Source organism: Dama dama, chromosome 11 (assembly GCF_033118175.1).
Source record: "Dama dama isolate Ldn47 chromosome 11, ASM3311817v1, whole genome shotgun sequence".
In the NCBI taxonomy this organism is placed as follows: domain Eukaryota; kingdom Metazoa; phylum Chordata; class Mammalia; order Artiodactyla; family Cervidae; genus Dama; species Dama dama.
The window spans coordinates 82,770,061-82,784,498 of NC_083691.1; the positions used below are offsets into that span (position 1 = coordinate 82,770,061).

At 38.1% G+C, this 14,438-nt stretch overlaps 1 protein-coding gene across 4 annotated transcripts in view; it reads left to right on the plus strand.

Annotated features, from left to right (window-relative positions):
- The window catches only part of ATL2 (atlastin GTPase 2), a 68,904-nt gene that overhangs the window by 40,435 nt on the left and 14,031 nt on the right, over nt 1-14,438 (plus strand). For all 4 annotated transcript variants that reach the window (XM_061155575.1, XM_061155578.1, XM_061155577.1 and 1 more), the window contains 2 exons: nt 9,107-9,241; nt 9,486-9,590. In XM_061155575.1, the coding sequence (XP_061011558.1) occupies nt 9,107-9,241; nt 9,486-9,590 (240 nt within the window). The remainder of the gene's footprint in view (nt 1-9,106; nt 9,242-9,485; nt 9,591-14,438) is intronic.

A 14,438-nucleotide genomic window follows, 5' to 3' on the forward strand; every position in this document is an offset into this window, starting at 1 on the left:
CAGTTCAGTTCAGTTCAGTCGCTCAGTCGTGTCTGACTCTTTGCGACCCCATGAATCACAGCACGCCAGGCCTCCCTGTCCATCACAGACTCCCAGAATTTACTCAAACTCATGCCCATCAAGTCAGTGATGCCATCCAGCCATCTCATCCTCTGTCGTCCCCTTCTCCTCCTGCCCCCAATCCCTCCCAGCATCAGGGTCTTTTCCAATGAGTCAACTCTTCGCATGAGGTGGCCAAAGTATTAGAGTTTCAGCTTCAGCATCAGTCCTTCCAATGAACACCCAAGACCTATCTTCTTCAGGATGGACTGGTTGGATCTCCTTGCAGTCCAAGGGACTCTCAAGAGTCTTCTCCAACACCACAGTTCAAAAGCATCAATTTTTTGGTGCTCACCTTTCTTCACAGTCCAACTCTCACATCCATACATGACCACTGGAAAAAAAACCATAGCCTTGACCAGACGGACCTTTGTTGGCAAAGTAATGTCTCTGCTTTTTAATATGCTATCTAGGTTGGTCATAACTTTCCTTCTAAGGAGTAAGCGTCCTTTAATTTCATGGCTGCAGTCACCATCTGCAGTGATTTTGGAGCCCCCAAAAATAAAGTCTGACACTGTTTCCCCTGTCTCCCCATCTATTTCCCATGAGGTGATGGGACCAGATGCCATGATCTTAGTTTTCTGAATGTTGAGCTTTAAGCCAACTAGCATTGTATATCTTTCTCCATTCCTTTTCTTTATGTTTAAACTGGACTTTTTGTGGACAGCGAATAGTTGGATTTATTTTTAACCCAGTGACAGTTTCTTTCATTTAATTGGTTTACTTCAATCATGCATGTCTAAAGTGATTATTGATACTTGTTATATTTGTTGGTTCTTTTTTATTCTCTTTTTCTGCCTTCTTTAGCTTTAATTGACTATTTTATATGATTCCACATTCTATTCTTGCTTAGTGTATCTATTATATTTATTTAAATATTAAAAAATCTAATTGCCCAGAGTTTGCAATATACATTTACAACTGATCTAAGTTTGCTTTTAGAATATTACTATACTGCTTTATGGGTAGTATGGGTACCTTATGACAGAGTATTTCCAGTGCCTCCCTGCTATACCTTATGTTTTTAATTTCCTCTCTATATATACCATAATCACCTAATACATTGTTGCAAGTAGCACTTTGGACACACTGTTGTCTATTAGATGAATTAAGAGAAAGAAGAATAAAAGATTTTCTTGTCTTTCTCTGATATTCTTTTATGTATATGTCTGAGTTTCCAGCCTGTATTATTTTCTTTCTTTGTGAAGAACTTTTAACATTTCTTGCAAGGCAGGTGTACTGGTGACAACCTCCTTCGTTTTTTATCTAAGGAAGAATTTATTTCTCCTTCACTTTTGTAGGATAACTTTACTGGATAGAGAATTTTAGGTTGGTGGCTTTTTTCTTTTAACACTTTACATATTTCATTCCATTCTCTTCTTGTTTGTATGGTTTCAGATGAGAAGTCCAAAGTGATTCTTATTGTTCCTTGTTCCTATAAGTGTTTTTGTCTTTGTTTTCTTTTGGGATTTCCTTTTAGTCTTTGTCATTTTTCAGTTAGGCTTTGATTTGCCTGGTATAGATCTTTTGGTATTTATCCTGTTTGGTGTTATTTGATTGTCTTAGATCTGTTCTTTAGTATTTGTCATTAATTTCAGGAAATTCTCAGCCATTATTACCATGAAATTGAAAACACTTGCTCCTTGGAAGAAAAGTTATGACCAATCTAGACAGCATGTTAAAAGGCAGAGATACTACTTTGCTGACAAAGGTCTATCTAGTCAAAGCTATGTTTTTTCCAGTAGTCATGTGTGGATGTGAGAGTTGGACTATAAAGAAAGCTGAGCACCGAAGAATTGATGCTTTTGAACTGTGGTGTTGGGGACGACTCTTGAGAGTCCCTTGGACTGCATGGAGATCCAACCAGTCCATCCTAAAGGAAATCAGTCCTGAATATTCGTTGGAAGGACTGATGCTGAAGCTGAAACTTCAGTACTTTGGCCACCTGATGTGAAGAACTGACTCATTTGAAAAGACCCTGATCCTGGGAAAGATTGAAGGCAGGAGGAGAACGGGCTGACAGAGGATGAGATGGTTGGATGGCATCACCGACTCGATGGACATGAGTTTGAGCAAGCTCTAGGAGTTGGTGATAGGCAGGGAAGCCTAGTGTGCTGCAGTCCATGGGGTGGCAGAGTCAGACAAGACTGAGTGACTGAACTGAATTGATTACTTCTGATGTTTCTTTTATGCCTTTCCCCCTCCTTCTCGTATTCCCATTATACCTATTTACTGGTTTAGTCACTTAGTCATGTCCGACTCTTTATGACCCCATGGACTATAGCCCACCAGGCTTCTCTGTCCATGGGCTTTTCCAGGCAAGAATACTGGAGTGGTTTGCCATCTCCTCCTCCAGAAGACCTTCTCCACCCAGGGATCGAACCCACATCGCCTGCATTGCAAGCAGATTCTTTACCACTGAGCCACCAGGGAAGCCATACCTATTTATACCTTTTTGCAATTGTCCCACAGTTCTTAAATAGTCTCTTCTGTTATTCTTATCCTTTTTTGTCTATGCATTTCAGTTTGGGAAGTTTCTGTTGATTCATGCTTGTGTTCACTGATTCTTTTGTTGATGTGTCCAGTCTGTGGATAAGTATATTAAAAGTGAAAGTTGCTCAGTCGTGTCCAACTCTTTGTGACCCCAGGGACTATACAGTCCATGGAATTCTCAAGGCCAGAATACTGGAGTGGGTAGCATTTCCCTTCTCCAGTGGGTCTTCCCAACCCAGGGATTAAACCCAGGTCTCTGCATTGCAAATGGATTCTTTACCAGCTGAGCTACAAGGGAAGCCCAGGTATATTAAAGGTATTCTTTATTTCTATAATAGTATTTTTTCTATCTAGCATTTTCTTTTGATTCTTTGAGTTTCCATCTCCCTGCTTACATTACTTGTTTTTCACAGTTTCCACTTTTTAAAATTAGAGCTTTTATGGTATTTACCTTACTTACTTTAAATTTCCTGTCTAATATTTCAAAATCTGCATCATACCTGAGTTTGATTCTTATGGTTGCTTTGTCTTATCAGTCTGTTTTTCCTTACCTTTGACATGGCTTGTACTTATCAGACATGAACTATCAGAAAATAGGAACTGAGAGTTAAGCTTTTACTGTGAAGTTTTATGTTAATCTAGTTCTAGCTCAGAGATTGTTTAATGTTTTCTGCCGCTTTAGATCCCAGAGACTTCAGTATTCTCTGCCCCCCTCCATTGTCCTTGAGTTTCTCTGAGAACTCCTTAAATAGAATCTGTGTCTTGCTACTTTGTCGGTTGTAATCTACTGAGTGATGTGGTAATGTGTGCGTGAGGAGAGCTTTATCATTTTATGATTAAATCTCAGTTTTGTAAGTGGACCTGAGTCCCTGGGCTGTGACCTTCAGAAATTTCCTCAGCCTTAACAAATTGTTTTCTCCCTTTACTTGAAGCAGGAAGGCTAGAGGGAACTGGAGTTGATGAACTGAAATTTCCAGAGTTAGATAAAGCTCTGATCAGGTAGTTTGCCTTGAAGGGCTGGCCTTTGTTAATAGGGACTGCTCTCAGTGCTTACTTGCCCCTGTGTGTGTTTGAAAATGGTTGCAGGGAATTCCCTGGTGGTCCAGTGGTTAGGGCTCAGTGCTTTCACTGCCACAGCTTGGGTTCAATCCCTGGTCAAGAAACTAAGATTCTGCAAACCACGTGGCAGGGCCAAAACAAACAGAAAGTGAGAACCTCAGGGAACTTCTTGTGGATGAATTGTTTTAAAAGTCTAATGTTTCTTAATTGGCTCTAGGACTTGCCGAGTATTCTTACATATTCAAATGAAAACTCTGAAGTTATGCTTGGTGGTCAGAATGTTAATATTAGCTTATTCTATCATTTGGGTGTTTGGTGTTAATAACCTACCTCCTAAATTAGGTACTAGTTTATACAGATTAAGATTTTTATCTGTTATGTTTTTATAGGGAATGCGTCATAGCTCAGAAGGATCTGCTCTTTCATTGTACAGTTACTTGGATCTTTAATTTCATCCTTCTGTCCATTTTCCTTACAGCTGTGTTGAGTTGTTACGGCTTCTCAATGCACCTTTATCTTCTGGCCTGCCCATTGTTGAAGTTAGGAGACCTGGCTGGACCACCAGCCACGTGCAGATTTACCTAGCTTTTGTTTCACTTTGTTGCCAGAGAATGTTATCTTTCCTATGGTCAAATAAGAATTTGTTTCTTATTGTTTAGAGCAGGTAGGGGTTCTTTATTGTTGATAATTGTATTGGCGAGTCTTTCTGGCAAGGATTTCTGTTTATTCACTATAATATTTGACTACATTCAAAGTTCAAGTCTTTTCAGCTGAGATGCCTTTTGCAACTGGGACTTATTCAGTAAGCTTTTTTTTTTAACTGGAGGATTAAGATAATTTTTGAAATTTTTAGTTTTTGTCCCTGTATTAATAAATGGTATCAGGTTACTGTTTTTCAAGTTCTTAAGTTTGCTTCTACTCACTTATGACAGCAGGTAGTATTTGTTATGAGCGAGGCACCTTCTCGAATTCATGAGCATGCTCCTGAGGGCAGAGATGTTTGTTCTTTTTCACTGCTCTATCCCTTGAACCTAGAACAGTGGCTGGCACACAGTAGGGGTTAAATAAATATTTGTTGAATGAATATATTAAATTTACCAGTGTTCAGTATGTTAGAGAAATAACAAAACTTCTTAATTTCATGTTTTGAAATGTCAAACTTAACTGGTTTTAATTAGCTAGGTTCTCTGATTTACCTTTCTCTCATTCTTTTATTGACTGATCAATTTAATACTTCTGCTTCATTGACTAGGCTAAAGCCTTTTACTGTGTGGATCACAACAAACTCTGGAAAATTCTTAACGAGGTGGGAATACCAGACCACTTTACCTGCCTCCTGAGAAACCTGTGTACAGGTCAAGAAACAACAGTTAGAACTGGATGTGGAATAATGGACCAGTTCAAAATTAGGGAAGGAATATGTCAAGGCTGTATACTGTCACCCTGCTTATTTAACTTCTACTCAGAGTGCAGCATATGAAATGCCAGGCTAAAGGAAGCATAAGCTAGAATCAAGATTGCCGGGAGAAATATCAACAACTTCAGATATGCAGATGATACTCTAATGGCAGAAAGCTAAGAGGAACTAAAGAGCCTCTTGATGAGGGTGAAAGAGAAGAGTTAAAAAGCTGGCTTAAAACTCAACATTCAAAAAAGTAAATCATGGCATCCAGTCCCATCACTTCATGGCAAATAGATGGGAAAAAAAAGGAAATATTGACAGACTTTTATTTTCTTGGGCTCCAAAATCACTGCAGATGGTAATTGCAGCCAAGAAATTAAAACATGCTTGCTCTTTGGAAGGAAAGCTATGACAAACCTAGATAGCGTTTTAAAAAACAGAGACATCACTTTGCCGACAAAGGTCCACATAGTCAAACTTGTGGTGGCTCAAACGGTAAAGGAACTGCCGGGAGTGCAGGAGACCCAGGTTTGATCCCTGGGTTGGGAAGATACCCTAGAGGGGAAATGGTAACCCACTACAGTATTCTTGCCTGGAGAATTACATGGACAGAGGAGCCTGGTGGGCTACAGCCCATGGGATCACAAAAGAGTTGGACATGATTAACACACACATGATTTTTCCAGTAGTCACATACAGTAGTCATATATATGTGAATTGGGCCATAAAGAAGGCTGAGCGCGGAAGAATTGATGCTTTCGAACTGTGGTCATGGAGAAGACTCTTGAGAGTCCCTTGAAGAGCAAGGAGTCAAACCAGTTAATCCTAAAGGAGATCAACCCTGAACGTTCATTGAAGGACTGATGGTGAAGCTGGAGCTCCAGTACTTTGGCCATCTGATGTGCAGAGCTGACTCATTGGAAAAGACTCTGATGCTGGGAAAGACTGAGGGCAGGAGGAGAAGTGGGCAACAGAGGATGAGATGGTTGAAAGGCATCACCAGCCCAATGACAAGAGTTTGAGCAAAGTCCAGGAGATAGTGACGGACAGGAAAACCTGATACGCTGTAGTGGATGGGTTCACAAAGAGTTGGGCGACTTAGTGACAATAGCAATTTAGTAAACATTTTCATTACAGGGTAAACTAAGAAGAGATATAGTTAGTACATCTTTTTTTAGTGAGACACCAATTCTTTTTAAAGTTTCTTTTGGAGATAGTGAGGTTAACAAGCATCTTACTTAGCCTATGATTTCAGTCATCTATACTTTTTAAAACTTAGTTGTATTCTCTTATTCTTGTATTGTTTCTAGCAGTGATTGAAAGGATTTTATTTCTTCCATCTCTCTTACCCATGTGCAAAAGGGAACATGTTGAAACTTAATAATTTAAAAAATTTAATGTATTTATTGAGCAAGTATTTTGAGTGCCTACTGCAAACCAGGCACTATTCTATGTTCTGGGAATACTATCCTGTGTTTTGAGAGGAAAAAAATGACAAAACTTTTTTTCTTCATGGAACTTAAATTCTCATAGAAGAGATAGGGAAAAAATTTAAGTAATTAAGTAAAAAGTAATATGTAGAATAAAAGTAGATTTTTCTAATAGGATAGATTCTTTTAAATTACTTGTATAGGTTAAACATCACTTTGACATTGTTGGGGAATGAGATACTATGTGTGAGAGCCCCGAATAAGGAAGGCACTTTGGTAGAAACAGTTTTGTAAATCAGATGGAGTTTATGGCCTGTGCTCTAAATACTTACACAAGAACTGCAGTGCATAGCCATTTAAAGTGTCACCTGAAGTGTCAGTAATATGCTTTAAGAGTTCAGAAAAGTTGGAGTTCCTTTTCTTGACCACCCGCTCAGTCTAAGCTGAGAGCAGATGGAACAAAGGTATAGAGATGCTAAGCAACCTATGGGAATATTGACCTTTTTTGTTGTGGGACAAACTGGAACAGGTGTGTGTGTTTGGGGGACTTTAGGAGCAGAGATAGGGAATGTAAATAAAGGTGGATTGTATACAACAGGTCTCCAGATAGTCCTGTAAAGAAATGGGGAGCCACAGATGGCTTTTTAGCGGGATCATGGCATGATTTTAGATTTCTTGTTGAGAACATTAAGTGACAGTTGGGAAGGATGGGTTGGAGGGTACAACAGGGAGGTTCAAGGTGATTTGGAGCATCTAAAAAGTATAGTTAGCGCAAGACCATAATTGGGCTTATCTCGGGTGTACTGTTAGGAGAAGGCAGTGGCAACCCACTCCAGTACTCTTGCCTGGAGAATCCCATGGATGGAGGAGGAGCCTGGTGGGCTGCAGTCCATGGGGTCACGAAGAGTCTGACACGACTGAGAGACTTCACTTTCATTTTTCACTTTCATGCATTGAAGAAGGAAATGGCAACCCACTCCAGTGTTCTTGCCTGGAGAATCCCAGGGATGGCGGAGCCTGGTGGGCTGTCGTCTGTGGGGTCGCACAGAGCTGGACACGACTGAAGCGACTTAGCAGCAGCAGCAGCAGCAGCAGAGTATGCTGTTAATCCTCTGATCCCTGTGAAGGGTGCTTCTTGAAGCACAAGTCTGTAGTATATAGTATTAATAGAGTTGTACCATATATCAGCCTTGTGACCAATAGAGGATGAGGGTCTTAAGTTGAAGATACTGAAAGTGAAGAAGAGAGTCCAAGAGAATTTTGTAAGTGATAGGATTGGTAACCTACTGGGGTTGGAGTTTTGTGGAATAATAATTATAGATGGTTTGTGTTTTACCATCTGAGCCACCAGGGAAGCCCACGGATGTTTAAGATTGATCTTCACGTTAAATAGTGATAATTTGGGCAGCACTTTTTTCTCCCACCTTTTCCTCATTAAGGCTACCTTACACATCTTTCTCCACCCCTAATTGGAGCTTTGTTATCTATTTTGGACTATATAGAATTATTATATATTATTATATATATTATATGTAGTATATATATTATATATTACTATATATTAGAATTATTTCTGAAACAAAGGAATTTTTCCTGTGAGGTGAGGTACTTTGAGAAAAGGGTATATGGGCTTTAAATATACTTAAAGTAGAGGGCTCTTAATATGTGTCAAAGTTAACTCATTTATTATATTCCATATTTTCTAGATAAATTAGCTTATGGTATATTAAATTTCATATAATTTTATAATATCAAAACAGTTTAGTCCTGTAATGTATGTGCTAAAACATTTTATTATAGAAAAGTTTAAACATACCCCAAAATAGTAGAGTATAACAAACCCCAGTGTACCCACCAACATTTTCCTGGTCTTGTTTCATCTGTTTTCCTCTCTGCCCTTTTACTTGTTTAGTTTAACTAGATAAGACTTTATTATTATTATTATTATTACAACCTCAAAGCCATTATTACATCACACAATCATCTTTATCCCAACTTAGCACCATCTAATACAATACCCAGTCTGGATTCAGATTTCCCTTTTTGTTTTGAAAAAGATTTAGAGTTGGATTGTTTGAATCAGATTTTATACAAGTCTTGTGGTTATTTTTAAAGTTGATGTTTTTTAAAGAGAAAATTAAGGCAGTGTGAAAACATTTTAGTATAAGCTATTCTAAGAGAGCAGTGCTGTTTTGACAGTCATTCTGTCTGGAACTTAGGTTTGTAGAAGGACGTGTCAAAATAGCTGGTATTTTTATGATTTTGAACATAGGAAGTCTTTCCAAAGTGGGAAAAGTGGGTGTGACCCCACTTATCTAGAAGCCTACATTGAAAATGCGAGCAGATTTGAGAAGGTTCAGGTTTGGAGGAAGACCACATCTCTGTGAGGGATGTGGGATTTGGGACTGTTCTTGTAACTACTTGTGTAATGTTAACAGTATATTTTATCTCTTTGGATATACTGTCCTTATCTATAAAATAAGGAGTGGATGATTTCTTTTTTTCCTCAAATTTTTATTGAAGTGTAGTTGCTTTACAATGTTGTGAAGAATGGGTGACTTACATTCCTTTAGAGTTCTTATTTTTGTGTGTTTTATTTTATATTTATGCTTGATTTCAACAGGATTCTCAGAGTTGGATTGGTGGAAACAATGAACCATTGACTGGCTTTACATGGCGAGGTGGTTGCGAAAGAGAAACTACAGGCATACAAGTCTGGAATGAAGTATTTGTGATCGAGAGACCTAATGGAACAAAAGTAAAATTCTGTTTATAGTTTTTTTTTTTACTATTTTTTCTTCCATATTTCTTGAGCAAAACAACACAGAACTCTTATCTTATTATTTGATAACTTAAACATGTGGATTATTATGTCAAAGTGTGTGAGATATGTACTTTTCTTGACTTAATTACTGGTTTTTATAGTAACCATTTTATATTTGACTTTTGCAAATCGCTGTTGGTGAGTTTTTACTTAGTACTTCAAACTTTTAAATTCCTAGGTGGCTGTGCTGCTAATGGATACCCAGGGTGCCTTTGATAGCCAGTCAACGATCAAGGATTGTGCCACGGTGTTTGCTCTGAGCACGATGACCAGCTCTGTTCAGGTGAGACTCAGGGGTGCTCCACATGGCCAGTCACATAGCTCTGATACCTTTGCTCTTCCTCACAATGCCATTTGATTGAAGAAAAGAAGGATTAAAATGAGAGAAACTGTTTACATTTCTTATTGCTCACTTATGTTTCTGTGCTTGCTGTCCTGGCTTACAATGTGAGATTTCATAAAAGTGCTTACCAGGGAAGCAGTGAACCAACTGCCAATGCCTTTGGTTTTTTGTTGTAGCATCAATGCTTTTTTTAAAAAAGAATATATATTATTGTATGTTATCCTTAATTGAATTCAAGGATATTCAGTTGATACTGTGGTTGCCAGATACAGTAAAATGTAGAGTATGTTTTTATTTTTTGGCTAAATCAACCAAACAGCAAAACCAAGTAATTAAATTTAGTTTTCTACTTGATGTGCGTGGCAACTAGTACTTGATTATTTGAATGAATGGAGGTAGAGGCATAATAATTAATTCATATTTAATTTAGGAAACCTAAGTGATGTTTATATAATCTAGGATAGCACCTGTTTCACTTAGAAAGGAGTAAAATTCTTTTTTCACTTATGCTATACCCTAGTTATGTTTGGTGTTGTGTCAAGTTCTAGTCTCTTTGAGCTAGGCCATCTTTTTCCTGTATAATTTAAACTGATTGGATGGAATTAAACCACCACAGGTTATTTTGTATTTTTTTACTTTCCCTTTTATGAGCTTATCTGTGGTTGATAACTTCTACGGCTGAAAAAAGAATTATTGAAGTATGGTGGTTAGGTCCAGCTGGTGATGATGTTTCAAGATACATATTTGCAAATATTTTAAAAAGTATGTGCTTCTCCTGAGATAAGAAATATTTCTTACTGATGACAGATTGTAGACGATACTGTCACAGTGTCTTGGTTTTTGTGCTTTCCATTAGCATCTGGAATGTATGACTAGGTTAAAGTTCCCTTCTCCTTCCTTAGTTCAAAGTATCTAGCTGTCAGTGGAAACAACTTTTGGATATTACTTTGAGATAAAAGAGAAGGGGTTTCTTTTTATTATAGGGGTGGAGATATCTGTCTCTACAAACTAAATGGTGTTATTTGGGGCCCTCAGAATCTCTCTTTTCCAATTTGTTCTACTTTTTTTTCCTCCCATCTTACAGGGTGGCACAACTGCCATTTTCCTGAGGCAACCAGAAGCCACATCTCTGTGTTTGTATTATCACATTATAGCCCTTCAGATTAGCTGACTCTCTGGCTTGCTTTAAATTATAAGCTCTCTGTCCTAAAACTTACACTGTGGTGTTCTGTTATTTATTTAACTTTATGATAGTGAGAAGCCTAATTTTGGACAACTTAAAGCCACTTTCTTATTGTAAAATGAGAATTCTTACTATGCTTAATTGTCTCATAATGTGCTTTTGTGTGCAGTCAGAAATGAAATCCACCAGTTCCATTCTTCTTTCTCAAGATTACTTTGGCTATTCGAGGTTTTTTGTATTTCCATACAAATTGTGAAATTCTTTGGTCTAGTTCTGTGGGAAATACCGTTGGTAGCTTGATAGGGATTGCATTGAATCTATAGACTGCTTTGGGTAGAATAGCCATTTTGACAATATTGATTCTTCCAATCCATGAACGCGGTATGTTTCTCCATCTGTTTGTGACCTCTTTGATTTCTTTCATCAGTGTTTTATAGTTTTCTATGTATAGGTCTTTTGTTTCTTTAGGTAGATATACTCCTAAGTATTTTATTCTTTTTGTTGCAATGGTGAATGGTATTGTTTCCTTAATTTCTCTTTCTGTTTTTTCATTGTTAGTATATAGGAATGCAAGGGATTTCTGTGTGTTAATTTTATATCCTGCAACTTTACTATATTCATTGATTAGCTCTAGTAATTTTCTGGAAGAGTCTTCAGGGTTTTCTATGTAGAGGATCATGTCATCTGCAAACAGCGAGAGTTTCACTTCTTCTTTTCCTATCTGGATTCCTTTTACTTCTTTTTCTGCTCTGATTGCTGTGGCCAAAACTTCCAACACTATGTTGAATAGTAGTGGTGAGAGTGGGCACCCTTGTCTTGTTCCTGATTTCAGGGGAAATGCCTTCAATTTTTCACCATTGAGGGTGATGCTTGCTGTGGGTTTGTCATATATAGCTTTTATTATGTTGAGGTATGTTCCTTCTATTCCTGCTTTTTGGAGAGTTTTAATCATAAATGAGTGTTGAATTTTGTCAAAGGCTTTCTCTGCATCTATTGAGATAATCATATGGTTTTTATCTTTCAATTTGTTGATGTGGTGTATTACATTGATTGATTTGCGGATATTAAAGAATCCTTGCATTCCTGGGATAAAGCCCACTTGGTCATGGTGTATGATTTTTTTAATATGTTGTTGGATTCTGTTTGCTAGAATTTTGTTAAGGATTTTTGCATCTATGTTCATCAGTGATATTGGCCTGTAGTTTTCTTCTTTTGTGGCATCTTTGTCTGGTTTTGGAATTAGGGTGATGGTGGCCTCATAGTAGGCAAAACACTCTCCGACATAAATCAAAGCAAGATCCTCTATGACCCACCTCCCAGAATATTGGAAATAAAAGCAAAACTAAACAAATGGGACCTAATGAAACTTAAAAGCTTTTGCACTACAAAGGAAACTATAAGTAAGGTGAAAAGACAGCCCTCAGATTGGGAGAAAATAATAGCAAATGAAGAAACAGACAAAGGATTAATCTCAAAAATATACAAGCAACTCCTGAAGCTCAATTCCAGAAAAATAAATGACCCAATCAAAAAATGGGCCAAAGAACTAAACAGACATTTCTCCAAAGAAGACATAGAGATGGCTAACAAACACATGAAAAGATGCTCAACATCACTCATTATTAGAGAAATGCAAATCAAAACCACAATGAGGTACCATTACACGCCAGTCAGGATGGCTGCTATCCAAAAGTCTACAAGCAATAAATGCTGGAGAGGGTGTGGAGAAAAGGGAACCCTCTTACACTGTTGGTGGGAATGCAAACTAGTACAGCCGCTATGGAAAACAGTGTGGAGATTTCTTAAAAAACTGGAAATAGAACTGCCATATGACCCAGCAATCCCACTTCTGGGCAAACACACTGAGGAAACCAGATCTGAAAGAGACACGTGCACCCCAATGTTCATCGCAGCACTGTTTATAATAGCCAGGACATGGAAGCAACCTAGATGCCCATCAACAGATGGATGGATAAGGAAGCTGTGGTACATATACACCATGGAATATTACTCAGCCATTAAAAAGAATTCATTTGAATCAGTCCTAATGAGATGGATGAAACTGGAGCCCCTTATACAGAGTGAAGTAAGCCAGAAAGATAAAGAACATTACAGCATACTAACACATATATATGGAATTTAGAAAGATGGTAACGACAACCCTATATGCAAAACAGAAAAAGAGACACAGAAATACAGAACAGACTTTTGAACTCTGTGGAAGAAGGTGAGGGTGGGATATTTCAAAAGAACAGCATGTATATTATCTATGGTGAAACAGATCACCAGCCCAGGTGGGATGCATGAGACAAGTGCTCGGGCCTGGTGCACTGGGAAGACCCAGAGGAATCGGGTGGAGAGGGAGGTGGGAGGGGGGATCGGGATGGGGAATATGTGTAAATCTATGGCTGATTCATATCAATGTATGACAAAACCCACTGAAATGTTGTGAAGTAATTAGCCTCCAACTAATAAAAAAAAAAAAAAAATTAAAAAAAAAAGAAATGAAATCCAAATGAGATAATGCATAACAAAGGGCTTTGTAAACTAAATAATCAAAAAGATTAATTTTTTGTTGTTTTTAAGGCCGTGCTGACCGGCATGTGGGATCTTAGTTCCCTAACCAGGGATCGAACCCATTCCCCCTGCCTTGGGAGCATAGAGTCTTAATCACTGAACTTGCAGGGAAGTCCCTGAAATTATTTTTTATTACTGTTTCTTTCCTGATTATTGAGGCCAGATTTCTGTCGTTCCTTATTACATAAGTTCTATGATTGATAGGCTAATGACAGATTGATCCCTTTGTCATTTATTTTTAAAAAAAAAATAATTGTTGAGCATCTTGTTAAGTACAGTGTGGTATGCTAAGTACAGCATGGTATACTAAGTACTAATGATCTACAGTAAACAAGTCTTTTCTCTTTGCTGTTTATAACCTGGCCCTGACAATGAAAGGATCTGGGCCCATTTTCTAAATGCTAAGGCCCATATCAGTGAGAAGAGGTTGGTTATGCTCTCAGTTTTTAAGTTTAAATAGAGTTTAATCACCTCAATCATTAATTCCTTTTTAAGTACCTGTTTGGAATTAGCTGAGAAAATCATTTTAAGTTTGCTGGCATTAGTGACTGTTTATTTTCGTGACCTCCAAGTGATTAAGTTGGATCGTCACTTGCTTGCGGTTAGAATAGATTGTTCTATATTTGGAGTAACCCTATTTTTTTAGATATGTTATTTCTTAGCAGAGGCTGCAACTATGGACACCTACTACTTTTCTCCTTTGGTGGCCTAGGTGGTCTCTTAAAAGATCTGATTCAGAAGGACTGGACCTAGTGAATCTTCTCTCTAGTTTCTCTTTCTTTCGAGTACTTGAGTGAGTGATAGTCACTCAGTTGTGTCTGACCCTTTGTGACCCCATGGTCTGTAGCCTGCCAGGTTCCTCTGTTCATGGAATTCTCCAGGCAAGAATACTGGAGAGGGTTGCCATTTCCTTCTCCAAATGCCCTTCATGCCCCTCACAAAAAGGCGCAAACCCTAATGATGGACTTTTGGGGCACTGGGGTGCTGCCCGCATCCACTCAGAAGCCTGCATGGTGGGTAGGTAGTCA